Source organism: Mustela nigripes, chromosome X (assembly GCF_022355385.1).
Source record: "Mustela nigripes isolate SB6536 chromosome X, MUSNIG.SB6536, whole genome shotgun sequence".
Lineage (NCBI taxonomy): Eukaryota > Metazoa > Chordata > Mammalia > Carnivora > Mustelidae > Mustela > Mustela nigripes.
This window is the reverse complement of record NC_081575.1, coordinates 84,967,697-84,989,547: the sequence shown is the minus strand read 5'-3', so window position 1 is coordinate 84,989,547 and position 21,851 is coordinate 84,967,697. Positions and strand designations below refer to the sequence as shown.

The window sequence follows — 21,851 nt, the reverse complement described above, 5'->3', positions numbered from 1 at the left end:
TTTTTTATTAAAGCATTACTTAATTTTTTAATAGATAACCCAAAATGAAAGTGCTTGAAAGAATACACAGTGAAGTAGCCTCCTCATTCCTTTTCTGTAACAGCCTATTCTCCTCCCCAGACTTTTTCTTTCCCCTCCCCATTTCATATCTTTTCAGAGAAATCCATGTATGTATAAGCAAATCCATTTATGTGTTTGCATGTATATTCATTTTTCTTAATTTTATTGAAACATTAGCCAATTATGTGTGTTCTCACTTGACCTTACATAAATTAAGTTAGTATTATATTTTGGAAATCATTCCATATCAGTGCATGTAGAGCTGTATTACGTCTCTTTGCATAAATGCACTGTAACTAATTTAATTATTTTTCCCTTGAGGGATAGTTAAAATATTGTCATGAATAACACTGTTTATAAGAATCATTATTTTCATTTTGAACCTTCCCTTCTAACTGTCCAGCTTTAGTTTATTACCAAAACACTGTAGATTGATTTCCCTTATATGCATTATAGAAATACAAAAATTCTGAAGAAAGAGAAGTTCCAGTTGATATTTAAAGATGCAGTAAGTATGCCATGAATATGTAGGGTCAAGAATGATTCAATGCAAGGAAATCTGTTACTAAAACAAAAATCAGTGTAAGGAAAATTTTTTTTTAAAAAAGAAGTTAATAGTTTGAAAAGGAAAGCAAACAGTAGACCTAATTAATAGGTCAAAACTTTAGTTCTCTGAAAAAATTAAGAATAGATAATCTACTGGGTAACTTGATCAAGGGAATAAAAGAGAAAGCACACAAAATAATGTAACCATGAAAACAGAAGAAATTAGAGCTATAATACGAGACTACTAAACAGACCTCTGTGAAAATGAATTAAAAATTTAATGACATGGACTACTTCCCAGGGAAATACAGATTAGCAAAATTGACCTCATTAGAAAATTATAAAAAGTCAGTTTCTATAAAAGAAATAGGGAAAATTAAGTAATGCCCTACAGAAAGCACCGTGGCCAGATGGTTTTACAGGGGAATTCTACCAAGCCTTTAAAGACCTAATAATTCTAATACTTTATACATGTTCCAGAGCTATGGAAATGAAAAACTTCTCTCTCTCTCCTTTCTCTTTATTAAAGGGGGGAAGTTGCTAGCAGCTTTTAATCTTACTTGAGAGACATTTGTGTTTGGTAATAGATTCCTTTCTGCACTTGATGATTCTGTAGCATATTTCAAAAATATAAAGGAAACAAAATCCCTGATTCTAAAAACTAACTATAAACCACAGTGCTTTCATATCTTCTTTCTTTAAATTGTAAAATATATGTGACATAAATTTTACCATTTTAGCCATTTTTAAGTTCATTGTATCATTAAGTACATTCACATTGGGGAACCATCACTACCATTCATCTGCAGAGTTTTTTCATCATCCCAGACTGAACCCATTAAACAGTAAGTTCTCATTTCTCCTTCCACCCAGCCCCTCGCAATCAACTAGTCTACATTCTGCTTCTGTGAATTTAACTAGCTCATGTAAGTGGAATCATATTGTCTTTTTGTGCCAGGCATATTTCATTTAGCATCTTATCTTTAGGTTTGTACATGTTGTAGCATGTATGAGAACTTAACTCTTTTTTTTTTTTTTTAAGATTTTATTTATTTATTTGACAGAGATCACAAGTAGGCAGAGAGAGAGAGGAGGAAGTAGGCTCCCCGCAGAGCAGAGAGCCGGATGTGGGGCTCGATCCCAGGACCCTGGGATCATGACCTGAGCCGAAGGCAGAGGCTTTAACCCACTGAGCCACCCAGGCGCCCTGAGAACTTAACTCTTCTTTAAGGCTTAATAATATTTCATTGTTGTATGTACACACTACATTTTGTTTATCCATTCATCTATTGGTGGACACTTGTGTGGCTTCCACCTTTTGGCTATTGAACATGAGTGTGCAAATATCTGTTTGAATCCCTGCTTATAATTCCTTTTGATGTGTAACTAGAAGTGAAATTACTGGAATTTTATGATAATTCTATGTTTAATTTTTTGAGGAACCATAATATTGTTTTTCCCCATTTCTCTATTTGAAGCAAGTGTACCTGATAAAAATAGTACAAAAGGGAAGCAATATATATGGGCCAATATCAGTAATAAATATTGGTGTAAAAGTACTAAGTAGAAATTTAGCAAACAAAATTATTACCTCATTGAGTCAGCTTGAGGGGATGGGGTTTCTAATCAACAACTCTGTTACAAGTTTAGAAACCAATTATAATAATGAAATATAAGATATAGAATAAAATGTTTAGCTCATACTGAAATGAATAATTCTGTATTATAAATGCTTTAAGAAAATGAATATAAATGAATTTATATTACATATTTATATTTGAATTTATTTATATTCATTTATAAATGAATTATGATAGTACAAATTGTGAATATAAATGGCAAATAAATGGAAGAAAGGGGACACTTTTTTTTTTACTTATGGAGAATTTCAGTCAATGAATGAAGAAAGATGACTATCTCTCACAAGGTGGTACTTAACTAATTTCCAAGGGACAGTCTTCAAAGTAACTAGCCAGTACTTTTTATGTGTCGAGGTGCTGAAAATTAAAAACAGAGGATCTGTCCCAGATTGGAGGAGAATAAGGAGACATGCAACCTGAACATAGTATGGGATCTTGGATTATCTCTTGGACAGTTGGTGAAATTGGAATAAATTATGTAGGTTAATAGTGTTGTATTAGTGTTAAATTCTGTCAGTCTTTTCATGTATTTTGAAGCTCTTTTATTGTTACTCTTACGTCCTGTTGCTCTTTATGAAATATTTTTTTTTATCCCTGGTAATAATCTTTGCCTTGAAGCCTGCTTAATCTGATCTGAATCTGGTCACTTCAGCTTTCTAATGCTTAGTTGTTTGCATGGTATCGTTTTCATCCTTTTATTTCAACCTTCTTGTGTGTTTATATGTAAAGCGCATCTCTTATGGTATATTTTTGGGTCTTTTCTAAATCTTTTCTGGACATCTTTTTAGTTTGGAATGTCTAGTCCGTTATATTTAACTTGGCTGTCATTCTTGTTGTGTATCCTTTGTATTTTGTTGTTTTTCTCTGGCGCTTTTCAAAGGTCTTTTTCCATTTGGTTTTTAAGAATTTGACTATGAATTGCCCAGGGATTGTTTCTTTCTTTCGTTTTTTTAATTTTATTTATTTGACAGAGAGAAATCACAAGTAGGCAGACAGGCAGGCAGAGAGAGAGGGAGAAGCAGGCTCCCTGCTGAGCAGAGAGCCTTATGCGAGGCTCTATCCCAGGACCCTGAGATCATGACCTGAGCTGAGGGCAGAGGCTTAACACACTGGGCCACCCTGTTTCTTTCTTTATACTTACACTACTTATGGTTTTCTTAGTCTTTTAGACATGGGATTTGATATTTTTCATCAGTCTGGAAGGTCTTAGCCATTATATTATATCTTTTCTGCTCCATTCTTTTTCCCTTCTTGGATTCCGGTTACATGTATGGTAGACTGTTATTGCCTCATTTATCTTTGGATGGCTTTTATTTTTAAGTCTCCAATCTGCTCTTCAGTTTCTGTTCTATCCAGTGATATTTTTTTTGAATTTTGGATGTTTTTCAGTTTTTAGAAACCATTTTTTAGAAAAATTTTTATTATGATTACCAGAATTTTATTTATATTTACTTTTTATTCAGTTTTTAGAATATTTTTGTTTCTTTCCATGCTTTAATTTCTTACCCATTCACTCATTATGATCATATTTTTCTTATTGTCCATGAATTGTTAAAGTGGCTGCCTTAAAATTATTTACAGATTTCATCATCTAATTTCATAGTTGATTTTCATTAGTTTCCTTTTCTTTTGAATGTGCGTAAAATCTTCCTGATTCTTTATAAATCTGGTAATTTTACCCTGGGGCTGTCATGAATAATACATTTTGGAGTGACTTTGTTTTATTTTTCTGAAGATTGATGTTTTTGTTTTATATTAGCCAGTTAATTTTGATCATGGCACACTAAATGTGGTCACCCCTGTAGCTGACAGGGGCTGAAATCTCTGTTTAGTTCTTTTAGACTGCTGGACATGTTCATGCATAGTTCAGCAGTCAGTAAGAGATTAGGCAGAGTTTAACCACAGAATTTGGAGTCTCTTTCGTTTATTCTCTCCTTCCTAGGATTTCTCCCCTCACGTCCATCTCTTGTCATAGCTTCAAAGTGATTCTTCAGACTAGTGAGATTCCTCATTTCTTTTGAGTTCTAGCCAGCCAGGCACCAGTTAAGTCCTGCTCTCAGGTGAAAATCCTAGTAAAAGGGGGGTTACTCATCCACTACCATAACCTTTTCTTAAGGGTTAATGTTTCTGGTTTCCCTCTGGGCTTTCTGATAGTTGGCTTATATTTTATCCAGAGCTGAAAACTGCCTGTGGAACAGCTTCTCCAACATTACCAGAGGCAAAACTTAAAAACACCTTTAAAGATAAACTCATGTTGCTTTTTGTATGCCATATGTAATCCTGCATATTGTTCTAGTGTAAGCATCCATCGTATTTTGTGTTTTCACTCCTAGTGACATAGACCTAGGTTGACTCCAGTTCCTGATACTATCAACAGTACCATTTAGAGCATTACCTGTGGAAATGTTTCTTTTGTATGTGTGTCCCAAGAGTGAGCTTGCTGGATTGTAGTGTGTTTGCATACCTAATTTCATGAATCAGTCCCCTTCCAGCCGGGCATGAGTGTTTTCCTTTGCTCACATCCCCAAAAGACTTGGATTACCCAACTTACTTATGTTTGCCAATCTGATGAGTGGGTGATAGTATTTCATTTAAACTTACATTTTCTGATTTCTGGAGTTACATGCTTGTTCACATGTTTTTCACCTTTATGTGTTGGTTTTTGTGTTCATTGCCTATTTTTCCACCTTGTGTTTCAAATCAGATCTTTATTTTTCCTTAGGATTTGTATTGTTTTGGCCATGCCAAAGAACTTCTTTCCCATCTCAAAGAAATACTCTCCTACATTTTTTTTTCTCATATGGTTCTGAACTGCCTGTATATGATAAGAGGTAGAAGTCTAACTCGATGTTTCTCGGTGTGATGCAACCAGTTTTTAAAATATTTTTTATTATTATTATTGTTTGTGTTTGGAAGTATGTTTTAGCATACCACTCAAAGGAATTGAGTTGGGTAACTTGTTCCTTACCTTGTATTAATTGCCTAAACAACTTTTTGGGATCAGATTAATATTTAGGAGAACGAATTTAATTGATGAGTAAAAGTTTAAGTAGTAGCTTCTGTTACTCTCATTGGCTAGGTTCTTTCTGATCTTTTCTATGTTGACATACTGTATACATGTAGCACCTTACTTGTTTCTCCAGCTGTTTGCTTACCTCATTTGATCCTTAGAACAACTCCAGATGGAAAGATTGGGTATTAGCTCTGTTTTATGGATGTTGAGTCATAGTTTCAGTGATTTGCCTGAGGCTCTTACAGCTGGTTTTGTATTTCTGCCTATGGTTTTTGTTTGTTGTTGTTGTTGTTGTTTTTATTTAGAAAGATTTTACTTATTTGGGAGAGTGAGTGAGTGAGAGGGAGAGAGAGCACAAGCCAGCTGTGGGGGAGCTACAGGGAGAGGGAGAAGCAGACTTCCTGCTGAGCAAGGGAAGCCAGTGTGGGACTGGATCCCCAGTCATGACCTGAGCCAAAGGCAGACACTTAGCGGAGCCACCCAGGAGCCCCTATACCTATGTTTTGTTGAGAAGAATTTGTTTGCCAGGCAGCTGTGGAGTATTGCTGATAATGAATAAAAGCCACCTCAATCCATTTTTCTGCTGAGTATGTTTTAAAGGTAATATTTATGAGGTTTTCTTTTGTTAGCTTACCCCCTTTTCCCCCCCTTCTCCTTTTTCTTGGAGAAACAGTCTTAAGCTTTATGGCTGTAACAATAATGGGTTTCTTTCCCATTAGTACTTTTGGTGGGAAGGGGCTGAGGGTAAATGGTTTCATTTAGAGATTTGCCTATGGAACCTTTAAATATTGTGAATGCTGTTACTCTCTAAGTATGGGAAATTTGGTATCTTTAAAATCATACATATTATAATTTTTTTCCTTAGGATATATACCAGTATCCTTTAAACTTAGGTTTTAACTACTTTTGCATTTAGATTTTTTAAAGCATTTTTGGTGTATACTCTTTTTTATTAAGTTCCTTGGGAACTTGGTGTTTCTAGGTAAACGGATTATGCACTTGGAGGTAGAATATTTCTCTCGCTTCATCAGTGTTATGAAATAAAGGTGAAATTATTTGTTATTAAATAAGTTGATGATTTTAACAATGGAGATGAAGCACATTCTTAAAATTAGGGCATCTTTTAATACTTTGTCAGGATTATGTAGTAAATCTTTTTTTAAAATATTATGCAGTAAATACTAATATATGAGCTGATTCTTCAAAGATACCAATTTTATTTTTCTTTAAAAATCTTTTTTCTGCTTTTTTTAGAGGAAGTATCATTCTGCAAAGGAAGCTTACGAACAACTTTTGCAGACGGAAAACCTTTCTGCACAAGTAAAGGCAACTGTCTTACAACAGTTAGGTATGTAATAGTGTACATTTAGTGTATTATCAGTTTTTCTCTTTATGATTTTTACGTGTCAGAGATGGCAAATATATGACTCCTATATTCTATTCTTTTTCCTTCTTTTACCCAGAGTTGATAGAATTAATCTGAACTGAGCATATTTCCACCTTCTGCCAAGCATTGTCCATCTCATTTCAGTTCTTCAGTGAAGCTAGTCCTTTTAAATTCTCAGAAATTATTCTCTAGTACTTAACCTGTGGGTGAAGGAAGTTGAATACTTCTTTGTGCTACATATGCTTAGTACTAAAGTCACTTGGTGGTTGGTGAGCTTGCTTTCATAGCTCTGTCAATAAGATTAACTGAAACATTTCATTTAAAAGTTGTGGAATATCTAACAGTATAGTGTTTTTGTACACATGTAGTATTCTAGTCTATTGTTAAAGATGAAGAAATGTAGCCATTTGGTTGTAATATGTTACTGTGACCAAGACAATAGTGATTGAGTTCCCTACATTAGTTTTGTTATATAGTTATTGAGTCATATTTCCTTTATGTATTTGTTATTTGGGTTTTCCCCCCAGCTTTTGTTTATTTGTTTTTGGTCTGGGCAAATAATTTATTCTTAATTTTTAACCAATGTGTAGTAATATGAATATTTTCATAAATGTGACTATTCTTACATAGTTTTAAAATCATTTAAGCCCAGATTTTATCACTGATCTTCATGATATTGGTACATATCATATGATTAATTATACAAACTGAGCACATTGCCTTAATATAAAACTTTCATTTTTAGTTTTGTTTTTTTTTTTTTTTTTTTTTAAAGATTTTTTTTATTTATTTATTTGACAGAGCGAAATCACAAGTAGATGGAGAGGCAGGCAGAGAGAGAGAGAGAGAGGGAAGCAGGCTCCCTGCTGAGCAGAGAGCCCGATGCGGGACTCGATCCCAGGACTCTGAGATCATGACCTGAGCCGAAGGCAGCGGCTTAACCCACTGAGCCACCCAGGCGCCCTTTAGTTTTGTTTTTAATTTAATCTCTGGTTAGAATTTTACTTGAGTTATCCATACTTTCAAAAATTGTGGAATTACTTGAATATTTTTTTAGTAAGCTTACAGATCATGTTTGAGTATTGTGAATTTGTATCTTTAAATTAAAACAAGTTTATCCCTCTCTGTCCCCCCTCCATTTGCATGCGTGCTGGCTCTCTCTCAAATAAATAAATGAAATCTTTAAAAAAATTTACAACAAGCTTACTAGTAAAGAAGTTTTTTGTGTTCTTAAGTAAAAAGAACAAAGTAATGCCTTTGGCATAAGGCTGCTTACTCATTCAGCTAATATTTGAATATGAACTTTTTTTTAATCCACTCTATAAGTTTTTATGCATTTTAGATGCAGTGAAGAAAATGTCAATAGCAAAAATGCATACACATTTTAAATTTAGGAAATAAATTGAAATAGTTTTGGATTATGTTTGAATCACCTGTCCTCTTTAGCGTTGGCTTACTATATTTCAGAGTGTAAGTATAATAAACTTCATGCTTTTGAAAGGAAAAAACACTTCTCCTAATTAAGTCTAACTTATGCCTACACATCAGTCCTTCTGCTTGCTTGTCATTACTGCTTAAGCAGCTCCTTTCAGAGCTTCTTTCTCTAGGTTCCATTCTTAATAGTAATAGGGGATAACAAAGAACAGATGAGCAAACGTAAACGTGTGATTGACATGTATTTCCATAAAACATAGTAACTCAATCTCCTTGAAATACCTTTTGGAGCACAGCAACTGTAATAAAGGTCAGAAAATAAGGGTCCTTATTTGTTATATGTAATACAGACTATACATGAAGAATAGAGCTGATTTCATGCACTTGAATTGATCTACAACTGAAGTATGATTTCCCCAGCAAATTAAACCAAATTATTCCTGTGTATCTCAAAGGTTTTAGAATACAGTCAGTATTCCATGATCCAATCTTTTGATTGCTTACATAGCCCTTTCCTTTTCTTTCCCTCTTCCCTCTTCCATACTATAAAAATTGTGCATATTTAAGGTGTACAACATGATACACGTATACATAGTAAAATGAATAGTTTTGGCAAATTAATCAAGAGATTCATTTCCTCACATGGTTACCATTTGATTTTGTGTTGTGGGAACACCCAAAACCTATTCTCTTAGCAAATCTCCTATATATATATTATAGTATTATTAACTATAGTCATTCTGCTATACATTACTCTCTAGACTTACTCATCCTACATAACTGCAATTTCGTACCCTTAGACCAGTATCTCCCCATTTCCCCTACCTCCCCATTCCTGGTAACCACCATCCTACTATCTGCTTCTGTGTATTCAGTTTTTTGAGATTCTCCGTATAATTTGAGATTATGCACTATCTAAACTTATTTATTAAACATTTGTGGTACACATTTTATACCATTTTTATTTACACCATTTGAATACACTTTTCTTAGCCTTGGGTTTTGTTTTGTTTTGTTTTTTAATTGTTGAATGCTTTATAGTTCTTATTTTAGATAAGTTGTGAACATATGTGGCCAGTGCCAGTGAGGTAGGGTTATATGTGTATGTTGTACTCTGAGATTGAGTAGTATCATATTTACTGTTTTTGAAATAAATATTGGGTTAATAGACTGTTTTGGAGAGTCTTAAAATGTACATAAAGTTTTACATAGAGCACTGAATAAGATCGAACATCTTTATATTCTGTGTTTCATAACTTGGATTTTTTCAAATACCAAAAGTAGAAAAGAGGAACTGTAGTTGAATCTACTAAGTGTTAAATCAGTGCTTAATATCGTTTCAGTTTCGTGGGATAAAGTTCTTTATAGGTTTGACTATATCTTCCTGTGAGAAACAGACTTCCTTATGATCAGAATTAGCAGTTCTAAGTTTTGGGGAATGTGTATGCCAAACTAAATGAATAAATTGACTGAAAAAAGAGTATTTTTACTTACATGTTTTCTGCTTGGTATTCTTAAAAAATTGAAGATCAATTAAGTCATTTAGATAAATACTTTTTAATCATTTGCTATAGGTTGGATGCATCACACTGTGGATCTTCTGGGAGATAAAGCCACCAAGGAAAGCTATGCTATTCAATATCTCCAAAAGTCCTTGGAAGCAGATCCTAATTCTGGCCAGTCCTGGTATTTCCTCGGAAGGTGAGACTATACTTGAGTTTTGCTTTTGTTTATTCCAGCTAAGAGATTTGAATTATGAGCTAAAAGGTTTGTTTACATTTATAACCTGGTCAGTGTGTTATCCTTTTTAAATATATTATCACAAAGATTTCTGGAAGTTAAAGAAAACTTCGGAATGTGATAGTTTTCTCACAGTATAATCTGGTCTGCTGGGACATTTCTTATTTTCCTTGTTAGATTTTCATTTGTCTTGAATTATTGTTGGTTTTTAAAAAGTCTTATTAGATAATAGTTCTTCATTCTAGTATTTAAGTACACTTTCTTTTGAATTCTAGTAATTTTTTTTTAATGTGTCAAACAGAACAGAATTAATTTCTTATTCTTCTGGTGACTACCAGTAGCCAATGGGACCTTCCTATTTATAATTTTAGATAGTGATATATAGATTAGAATGGACATAATTTGATTAATGTAGGTCTCAAATCAGTTCTGCTTGACATCCCACAGTGAGAAAGTGGATATATTATTAGCGGTTTTGTTGGAAAGGAGAAGTGACATATAATGAAAATAGTTTTCTATACGTCTACAACCTTTTCTCTATACTTTAAATGCCAAAATTACTGATTATTTGAAATATACCTTTTGAATATGTATCTGATAGATTTATATTTTGGGGCCATTATTAGATTGTATTTTGGTTCCTAACTGGTTTTAGCTTTTGTGGTATGGTGGAAAGATCAGTGTACTAGATGTTGAGAGACTTGGATTCAAGTCTTGGTTAGGCTACTATATGAGGAATCATGGATGGTACAGTTAAACTTTTTGATGCTTCAATTTTCTTTTAACTTATTAAAGAAGAGGATTATGTTAGATAGTTGGTTTTCATAGGGGACTATTTTGTCCCATAGAGGGAAATTTATAATGTGTGGAGATACTTGGTTATCACGGTTATGGGGAATGCTACAGACATCTAGTGGGACAGCCCTCTAGAACAAAAAATTTACCTCACCCAAAATGTCAGTAGTGACGAGGTTAAGAAACCCTGGTTATAGATTATCTGTTAGGTACCTACTCACCCTAAAGGTTTCAATTTTGTGATTTCTTTTGAAATTATCCCATTTTGTTTTAATTTAGCTCTTTGAATTTTCCATATAATCATGTTAAGTTTTAGCATTCTGTATGGTTTCATTTTTCCTTTAAATTTAGAAAAGTATATTTCTATGAGATGGAGTAATATTAAGTTTTTTAAAAAAATATTTGATAAGTCACTAATAATGTACAGTAAGAGTTGGCAGAATTTTTAGCAGAATTGTTCTAATGCCTTCCCAGGCCTATAAAATCATCTAATTTGGGTTGCTCACTAGTAAAGCTTGAGAGTCCAAATTTTGTCTTTCTCTCTCACTGAAGATATTTGGGAGCAGAAGCTGGATCTTAGCATCTTTGTATATTCTCACCTAGCAAAGTGGCTATACAATAAATGGAATAAATGAACTGACTGAACACCATTTGCATTTGGAGTTGGTACCATTGCTAGTGTTAGTGTTGTGCAGTGGGAGGCTTCATACAGAGACTGGAAAGGAGATTCAGTACTGGGAAGTAGGGGCTGCCTGGTCATGGCCTCTAGTGTTAACATTTATACATGCAAATTTATTTTAATATAGGTTAAAAGGCATGTGTACCAGAGATTATTTTCCTTTTGACCTAAAGATTAGTAGTTGAATACAATATAGTAGTGTTGTTGTCTTTTTAGTATGCTTTTAAAAAATTCTAGGCATTTAAATATCTAAAATTACTATTTTAGTACTGCTGTAATTTTCAGCTCATTGAACAGTATTCCACGGGAGGGTGTTTTTTTTGTTTTTTTGTTTTTTAATTTTAGTAACTGACTTCATATTTTAAGCCATTGAGATGCTTTTATTTGAATCTTTTCAGATAAAATTTTCCAGATACGCGGCATGCTTTATGATTTCTCAAATAAAGGATACTTATCTCAGTTTAATTTGTTTTGGAGTTCAAGATTATCATGTTAGATGTTAATGATTTTTTATCATAATAATATAATTCAACAGTTGTTTAGACTTTTTTCATTGATGTTTACTTTTTTTTTTAACCTCATTTCACTGCCTACTGGTGTGTTGCTTCTAATCCTTCTTGTTGTGAGAAAATTTTTATAAATAGTATATATTTTAAAAGTTATTAAATGCGCTTGGGGTGCCTGGGTGGCTCACTGGGTTAAGCCTCTGCCTTCAGCTCAGGTCATGATCTCAGGGTCCTGGGATCAAGCCCCACATCGGGCTCTCTGCTCTGCAAGGAACCTGCTTCCCCTGCTCTCTCTCTGCCTACATGTGATCTCTCTCTCTCTCTCTCTCTTTTTCTCTTTTTGTATCAAATTAATTAATTAATTAATTTTTAAAAAGTTATTAAAGCTCTGATTGACGACCTCAAGTGTCAGATAACTTTGGGATTTGATGACCTTAGTATTTCTGAGGCTTTTCATACTTACCTTTGCCTTCAGGTGTGTGTTGATGTCATTTGGCATGTCTGTATCATAATGCAAGGATAATGTGGTAATGCTCTTATACTAGTACTAATCACTAACATTGTTACCACAGAACTATAGAATGTTAGAGCTAGGAGGGAACCAGGGAGGTCACCTGCTTCACTCTGTAAACCCTTCCATTTTATAGATATAGAAAGTGAGTTCAGAGAAGTAAAATGTTCTGTCCAAGGTCATAGCCACACAGGTAACTAAGTCAGAACAGGAACTAGATCCTAGGTTCACTTGCTGCTTTTTCAGAGATACAAGGCTGTCTTCAGGGGAACTTAGTTAAATTTTATTAGAGGAAAATTGGTTGGTGGTTGGACTAGGACATCTGCATTTGGGCACATTGGTTTCCTACTTTCACTTTGTAGGAATGGAATGTGAAAACATTGGTTTGGGGAATTACTGCTTATTCCTGCCAGTGGTGAGGTAAATTTGTCTATAAATCTGAGATTTGGCTTTGATTTAAGAACAACAAACAGAATGTGTTTTCTACTGTTTGTTAAGCATTTCCTTCCTTCATGGTATCTGTCCCTATTTGGCATTGTTAATGAATTCTCCCTTAGTAAAGGAGACACTGCCTTCTCTGTTTCAGTCACTGACATTTCTTAGTGCCCAATCCGCAAAATTAGTAATTCCTTAGGCTTATTTTCACAGGTATCCTGTGTTCTTACACCCTGTCTTTTATGTGGATAAAGTTCAAACCTAGATCTCTGTATTTCAAGGTATTAAATTTCAGGACCACATCTATTTTTTACCTAACATTATCCATTTTAGTGTTCTCAACCTCACATCAAAGTAAGCATATTTCAAACCTCATTCATCATATTCTTTTCCAAATCATCTCCTCTCCTTTTAGTTTTGCCAGTGAGGTCACCTTTTATTTATTTTTAAAAACTCTCTTTGCTCAGGCTTAAATCTAAGTTATTACCCTCCTCCCCACGGATATCTAATCAGTTGGTCACAAAGTCTTTACCTGTCTTTTTGGTTTACTGTTTCTCCCTTCTTTTTCTTTCATGCCATGTTCTTTACTTTTATCCTAGTTTTGGCCTGCTCCAAGTCAGTGAGTATAGCTGCCTTCTTTTTTACTGTCCATAATTTATTTTCCTTCCAGTTTATCCCTACAATTATTAGCAGATTAATATTTCTGTGAAGTACTTTCATGGTGCCATTTCTCTTGTTAGAAGAACAAAAATTTCAGGTTATCCTCAGGCTGGATTTACAATTCTCTACTCTTTGTATCTGTGCTGTCTTCTCTATATTGGGTTTTGCTCATACTCTTCAAACAACATTTTGAAATTCCTTCTCTCATCTTCTCTGTCTGAATCAGTGGTTCCTGAGACTTTTGGTTTACATGAATCAGTAAAATTCCAGAGAATAATCATGAGGATCTAAATATGCTATTTGGGCACATAAAAACACTTAAGAATTTTTTACTGTTTACCTGGCCAGTTATATTTCAAAATAAGTTGGTTTCAATAAAAATATTAATTAGTTTAATGGAAAATTTATGTACATAAGTACATGTTATTATTCAGTCTTATTTTCATGGCCAAATTGCCATATACTGGCTGATAATGAATAATCAGTGATCTAAACTTATATGCATCTATGCATATTCACATTCTTTAGTATTATCCTTCCCTTGCTTTTCCTAAATCCTGTAGTATATATTGTGGTGTCTTCTACCCTAAATTCTCAGACCAGTTCTTGTCTATGTCAGCCATGTGATAACGGCATCATGACATTTGTGATGTGTCTTTAATCCTCAACTAAATTGTAAGCTCCTTAAAGGCAGAGACTGAGTTTTATTTTTTTCTTTTTTCCTTAGTGCAAAGCACTAAGAAGATAATTTCTGTATTTATAGTTTCAGCTGCTGCTCTGTATTCATCCAGTACATCTGCATTAAAAAAATGACAGGTCTTTGAAACTTTAATCATCCCTGCTTCCCTTGTGTGACATGAAATATTGTACTCACTTTATTATTACTGTTTTTGATAGTTAGCTTGATTTTTACCTGCATCTTAATATTTGTATTTTTTATGAATTGCAGAGTGGTTGACCTCATGGTTATTATTTAGGAAAGGAGAACTGAAATCTGATTTGGCAAGTCTTACCAACATAGAATGGTTTTCTTGGTTTTTAACTCTGTATTTTTAATGAATGTAAGCTATATAAATAGATCAGGCTGTTCAAGTGTAATGGCCCATGCATGTGTATGCACATGTGTGCTTTTAACTCTATATGATATTGAAGTAATATGGCCTTTAATTATTTTAATATTCATTAATGCAGCATGCTTTAGCACTTACCAGATCAACTATAGTATAGTTTATTGAGTGGTTAATTATAACTTACATTATAATTTTATATATACACACACATTCACAGAAATATGTTAGCTTGTTAGGATTTTTTTATTTGCTTTGATATGTGTAGTCCATTTTTCAGAAAATTAATTTATCAGTATTAATGGAATTGTCTGGATTTTTTCCCCCCTCCCTTCTCAGGTGCTATTCAAGTATTGGGAAAGTTCAGGATGCCTTTATATCTTACAGGCAGTCTATTGATAAATCAGAAGCAAGTGCAGATACATGGTGTTCAATAGGGTAAGACATTATATAAAAATAATGGTATTATACTTGATATACAGCAGTTACATCACATGTAATGTACTTGGTAGTTAATACCATGTGAGAAGTTAAGTAGTTTTCTTAGTTGACCTATTTTTTTTTCTTCCTCATTCTAGCGTGCTATATCAGCAGCAAAATCAGCCTATGGATGCTTTACAGGCTTATATTTGTGCTGTACAATTGGACCATGGCCATGCTGCAGCCTGGATGGACCTAGGCACACTCTACGAATCCTGCAACCAGCCTCAGGATGCCATTAAATGCTACTTAAATGCAACCAGAAGCAAAAGTTGTAGTAATACCTCTGCACTTGCAGCACGAATTAAGTATTTACAGGTAAAACTTTTAAATAGCAGTTTTTTAAAGCATATGTTTCCCTATGACACTCAGGCAGGAGGCGGGTGGTTGGAAAGTTTGTCTAGTTGTGTTTTGATGTCTATAATTTGTTTCCATATTTTGTAAACATACCATAGCTTGTAATATTATTTTAAACTTTTCATTTTAAGTAAGATATGCAGTATTTAAAAGATGCTCTTTTGCACATTTACTGTTGATGCATATTAATTTACATAATTTTTTTCTATGTGCTGTCTACATTTTTAAGTTGTCATAGCATTTTAGAGCAAAGAACACAAACACTGTCTTTCACTCTTGCTTGGAGTTTCATGAGAAGACAGCTATGAGAACTCTGAAAACAGAGCTCAGCTTTGTTTTAATTTTCACAAAGGTTTATATTCCGGTTACCCTCTTTATACTTAGTATCTTTCTGAAACCCCAAATTAAGAATCTATTTTCTTTTAAAAACAATTAGTTATAGCATTTAGGAAGATTTAGTGGACTTGCTCTTACTCAAGTAGGCTTGTGTTAAATTTGCTTTTTACATAATTTTTCCTAGGCTCAGTTGTGTAACCTTCCACAAGGTAGTCTACAGAATAAAACTAAATTACTTCCTAGTATTGAGGAGGCGTGGAGCCTACCAATCCCCGCAGAGCTTACCTCCAGGCAGGGTGCCATGAACACAGCACAGCAGGTGAGAAGTTGGGTTATGTTCTGCAGGTGCCCAGCTTTAAGGGTTCTTTTCAATCTATAGTGGTCAAGCGTATTTTACTAAGTACAGGAGGCTTTTATTAATGAAAAGCCTTTTGCTGTAATTGTGAAGGGAATCTAGATCAAAATAAAACTCCCTCTGATATGGGAAAAAATTTTGGGGTGCCAATTTAGAACCTTTGTGCATTTTCATGATTTTGAAGATTTCTTAAAATAATGCTGCAGTGGTTTAATTTTTAAAGCAGTTTTTCAAAGGAAGGTACACATTCCTCCATTGATGATTCATTTGATTTTGATTTTCAATAATTGCAATCAGCGATGTCCACACAGCTTTGAAAAGTATGCAGTTTGTAAAGTTTTATAATTTGAAGGAATGAACTAAGAATATATAGAACCCTATTTTTGTCTTCCTTCTGTGATTCTTAGGCATGTAAACCTCATCATCCAAATACTGAACCTGTAGTAGGCCTCAGTCAAACACCAATTTCACAGCAATCCTTGCCACTACACATGATTCCTTCTAGCCAAGTAGATGACCTGTCCAGTCCTGCCAAGAGGAAAAGAACATCTAGTCCAACAAAGGTATATGTTTTAGAGAAATAGAAAATCCCATTCAAAAAGGAAACTCCCAACTGCCCTGAACTTGTGCAGTTTGACTGTCTCCTGTCCTTTATTTTAAATCTGTGGACATCAAAGAGTGAAAGGTTTGAGTTTTCCATCCCAAATTCTTAGCATCCGATTAAATATAGAAAGTAGGGATAAATTTGCATTCATCAAATCATTTTATTCATCTCCCTGCCGTTAAGATCTCAACACACTTCTCATCATCACTTTCTACTGACATTGAGATAAATTTATTGTTGGATCTAGTGGACAGTGTGGTGTTTAGGTTAGCCATTTGGGCCATAGTTTAGGGGTGGGCCTTTTTGGGTGGCTTATTAAAGAATCAATATTTTTGTTTTAATTTATGATTTCCCAAATTTATTATGCATGTACAATTATTTTTAAAAGAAATTAATGTTGTAACTTTTTTTATATGTAATATTCCAGTTCATAGTCATTTGGCCTTCATTAGTCATTGTTGTTAACTCCATGGATTTAACCAAATGTTCTTTAATTTTTTTTTTTTTTTATCAATTTTCCTCAGAGCACTCCCGACAATTGGAGTGGTGGCCATGCAGTGTCACAGCCTCCAGTACAGCAACAAGCTCACTCATGGTGTTTGACGCCACAGAAATTACAGGTGTGTGAGATGTGCTTCTGACAGATTGTGTTTCCTCTTCAAAAAGAGTAGAAGTAGTGAACTTTAAATTTTTAAGTATTCTTAAAGTTGAGTGGCAGTAAACTCAATTAATATACACATAAGCAAAATGAACCTACTTTTATCAGAGTACTGGGATCATTTAGTCTTGATTTTTCATTTATTTTTAGTTTTATTTTTAAACAGGCAGTATATTCACAGGGTTCAAACTGCATCAGTATGATTATAGTCTATGTAGAGTAAATTCTCTTTCCCGTTCCTGCTCCTGCCCACTTAGTTCTCCTTTTAACAGCCAGTCTCTGTTATTGACCCGTCTTTCCTCAGATACGGCATATGCATGTACAAGCAAATACGCATCCTCCTCCTTTCATACCTTACTATTTTTCTCCTTTTTTACACAAATGGTACAATGTAATATATATTGTTAACAATGTATTTTTGCAGACCTTTCCGTGTCAGTGTGTACAAGAGCTTCTTAATTCTCTTATGACTGTGGCATATTTATGTAGATGTCACACCTTTATTTAAGCAGAGCACTTGTTTTGGATAGTCAGGCTGTCTTCAAACTTTTCCTATTCCGAATAGTGCTGCTTTGAGTATACCTGACATGATGCATTTGTAAGCTTAAAGAACTTTCTGTTTGAATACCGAAAAATACTGTATTGACAAGTAAAATTTTATGCCCATTTGTCTCAAATACCCCGTTATAGTAAACCTCTTTAGGTGAATGTTTACTTCTTACTTTCTTAAACTTAAAGGGCTTCATCTGGGGGTTGATTACTGTTGATTGGGAATCTGTATCTTTGACTAGATAGTGGCTCTGAGTTGGTCTAGTTGTTTTAGGACAAGGTTGCATAGAATAGTGAGCTTGAGCTGATTTCTTAGATATGCCTTTGACTGTATTCTCCTTTCTTCTTCTTCCTAGCACTTGGAACAGCTCCGTGCAAATAGAAATAACTTAAATCCAGCACAGAAACTGATGCTGGAACAGCTGGAAAGTCAGTTTGTCTTAATGCAGCAACACCAAGTGTGTATAGCGTTTTTTCCCCCTAAAATTTGTTAGCATTTTGAGTATTTTTCTTTACTAAAACATCCTTTTAGAGCATGTTCATGCCCACTTCTTTCTGCCAGTTTTTGGTGCAAGTTAGTAGTCTTGCTTCCTAAAATATTAATAGTGGACGGAGATATTTAGGTAAAAACAACTGTAAATTTCATTTTGAGCACAAGACATGGTATTGTCTTACTTATTTACATGCTATTTTGCCTGTGTTCTAAGGGTTTATTTATATTATTTATTACTTAACAAGCTATCCTAAACTGAGGTGAGGTTCTTCAGGACTTGTTTAGTTTGGAGGATCTGACATATAAATAAAACAGAATGAAAATTTGAGATTCCTTGTTTGTTTGCGTAGGGAAAAGACCTGTAAATTCCAGTTTCCATAATTATCAGCTGCTTTCTTTTATCATTACTGAAAGGATGTTTCTCAAAACAGATTGCTTTTTTTCTAAGGGAGCTAATCAAAATATGAACAAAATTTTTTATTTTTAAAAGTGTGTATTTTTCAACCTAGAGAAATTAAACATTAGGATAAGATCAGAGATTACCTGGTACATACCTTCATATTCTGATTCTCAACTTTATGGGCCACATAAGCAGCATTTATTTTTCATTTGCTTTTTGACAGATGAGACAAACAGGAGTTGCACAGGTACGATCTACTGGAATTCCTAATGGGCCAACAGCTGACTCATCACTGCCTACAAACTCAGTCTCTGGCCAGCAGCCACAGCTTGCTCTGACCAGAGTGCCTAGCGTCTCTCAGCCTGGAGTCCGCCCTGCCTGCCCTGGGCAGCCTTTGGCCAATGGACCCTTTTCTACAGGCCATGTTCCCTGTAGCACATCAAGAACGCTGGGGAGTACAGACACTATTTTGATAGGCAATAATCACATAACAGGAAGTGGAAGTAATGGAAACGTGCCTTACCTGCAGCGAAACGCAGTCACTCTACCTCATAACCGCACAAACCTGACCAGCAGCGCAGAGGAGCCGTGGAAAAACCAACTATCTAACTCCACTCAGGTAATAGAAGGACTAGCTGCTTTGTTGGCTCCTCACATAGTAGTTGTCTTTATTTGGTTTATGCATTTTGAGAGGAAAAAAAAGTTTGAGAAACTGTTTTTATAAGCATTTTATAGTACTGTAATGTTATTATTATCTACATTTTGACTCCCTATAGACACACACATACACACACACACAAGTATACTTTCTTTTCCATTATGAGATTTCTCCCCACACATGCACAATCTTGGAACTTCCCCCCCCCCCCCCAAAAAAAAAATAGATCATACAGTCCTCCAAAACTTCCTGTTAATTTATAGTGGCATAAACATTTATGTAATATTACTCAGTTCATTTCTACATGTATTGTCTGCTTAAGATCAGGTGCTTATGCTAAGTTTTAGCTATTTAGTGTGGTGTAAGTGAAAAAGTTCATTAAAGAAGCAGTTACCAGAAATTACTATGAAACATGACTTTGGTGAAAAGTGCTGCCAGAGTACCTAGGGGAGAGCACATAAACTAAGATGTTAAGAGTCTCCAGAAATTGGAGAATCTGGGAAGGTAGAGAGGTGGTAAAGTATGCCTAGAGTATAGATTTTGAAGAGGGAAGGACAAAATATCAGACTGAGGAAGGTAGAAAAAGTTGCCTAATTTGTCTTGAAGGCAAAGTGGAGCCACTGAAGTTTTCAAAACAGAATAATGGATTTCATGAACATTATTTCTGTCAAGAATATGTGCCATATTTTAATTCAGTTCACTGTTCAACATAATTTCTAAGTTTTTACTTCTAAATATTTATGCACATAATTTTTCCTATGTTTTGGATTATTTCCATGGAAAAGATGTTTCAAAGTGGAACTGAAGTGTCAGAGAGTAAGCATCTAGAAAAATGTTGCCAATACACATTGCCAAATTATTTGTACTTTTATTAGTCTGCTGTAGAAATATTGGACTTACTGCTGGTTAGCCTTATATTGGTCAAACCAAGATAAGTTCTTTTTCTAAGACTAATAAGTTTATTCTTAAAGTACTACTGTTGGTGGGACTGTCTCTTCTAGAATGATTAGTGGTTTTATTTATCCTTAAATGTTGAACACCTACTGTGTCCATGTCTTGTTTGAGGTTCCAGAGGTAAATCCGCAAACACACAAAAGTGTCTTAATTCATGCAGGTAAAAAACAAAACAAAACAAACAAAAAATAAACAACCATTATATATAGAACATTAGGTAATGCTATGATTAGTTCTCTGGAAAAGTGTATTAGAAAAGGGAGCTGGGGAGTGCTAGAGATCAGTAGTAGTAGAGGATTCACAATTATAAATAGGAAAGTCAGAGAAGGCTTCACTGGAAGGTGACATTTGAATAAAGACCTGAAAGAGTTAAAAGAAGAGAGCCTTAAAGGTATTTGCGATAAGAGTGTTCCAAGCCCGGGGAGCAGCTGGGAGCAGTAGGCCCTAAGGTAGGAGTGTGTTTTGGATTTTTTGAGGCAAATCAAGGTGGTAAGCATGGCTGAGCCGGGCCAGCTAAGGGTAAGAAAGGAGGTAAATGTGGCCCAGCTGGAAAAGGCTATCTGCATCATTTTCAACCTTGAAGGCATTATAAGGGTATTGGATTTTATTATGTGTTACATGGGAAACTGTAGGGGGTTTTGAGTGGAGGAGTAACATGATCTTAGTTTTTAACCAGATCCTCTTTGGTACTCTGTGGATAGATTAAAGGAGGCAAAGGTAGAAATGATGTGACTTGATTTGGAGATTATTGCTGTAAACCAGGTTACGAGATGGTGGTGGCTAGACCCAGAATGGCAGCAGTAGAAATGGTCAGCTTTTGGGTTCATTTGGAAGGTAGAACTGATGGGATTAGCTTATAGAGTGGGGTGTGAAAGAGAGGAGTCTGAGGTAAGGGGACCCACCTCAAGCGGTGAATGTCTGGGTGGGCTCACCGTGGGTGTGGAGAGGAAGCAGTAGATGGAGGAAAGAACTCAAGACCCCGATCCTTGGGGCATTCCACTGTAGTAAGTCAGGAAATTGAAGAACTAGCAAAGAAGGCTAGAAGAGGAGTGACCTGTGAGGTAGTAGGAGCTCTAGGAGAATGTAAGTGATGCCCTGGAAGCCAAGTGAAGAAAATCTTTGAAGGAGGAAATCATGATCAAAGTATAAATCGTATAGTACTCATTGGCCTTGTAAGGTAAGGACTGGGAATTGACCGTCAAGCCAAATGTACCTCATGACCATGCCTGCTTTTGTTACTGTTTTTGTTTTACAGCCTACAAATGAAGAATGGATTTTGAAGTTTTAGAGCATTCTTTAAAAAAAAAAACAAAAAAAAGTATAACAGAGAGTATATGGTTCACAAAGCCTAAAATATTTTCTGTGTGACACTTTACAGAAAACATTTGGATGAGAACAATTTCAGTGGATTGGTGGGGGTAAAAGCCTAACTGTAATGGGCTTTAGTGTAAAATGGAAAAAGAAATTGAAAGCAATAAATGTAGACAGTTCCAATACAGATACTTCAGTCATGTGAGCTGTGTACTGCACAGTG

General features: G+C 34.7%; 1 protein-coding gene across 7 annotated transcripts in view; it reads left to right on the top strand.

Moving 5' to 3' along the window:
* KDM6A (lysine demethylase 6A) overlaps positions 1–21,851 on the top strand; it is a 204,290-nt gene that overhangs the window by 136,336 nt on the left and 46,103 nt on the right. For 2 of the 7 annotated variants that reach the window (XM_059386255.1, XM_059386260.1), the window contains 9 exons: positions 6,514–6,607; positions 9,655–9,781; positions 14,813–14,911; positions 15,052–15,271; positions 15,831–15,965; positions 16,409–16,564; positions 17,130–17,225; positions 18,169–18,270; positions 18,929–19,324. In XM_059386255.1, the coding sequence (XP_059242238.1) occupies positions 6,514–6,607; positions 9,655–9,781; positions 14,813–14,911; positions 15,052–15,271; positions 15,831–15,965; positions 16,409–16,564; positions 17,130–17,225; positions 18,169–18,270; positions 18,929–19,324 (1,425 nt within the window). The remainder of the gene's footprint in view (positions 1–6,513; positions 6,608–9,654; positions 9,782–14,812; positions 14,912–15,051; positions 15,272–15,830; positions 15,966–16,408; positions 16,565–17,129; positions 17,226–18,168; positions 18,271–18,928; positions 19,325–21,851) is intronic. The other 5 variants (XM_059386257.1, XM_059386259.1, XM_059386256.1 and 2 more) reach the window with 5 other exon arrangements.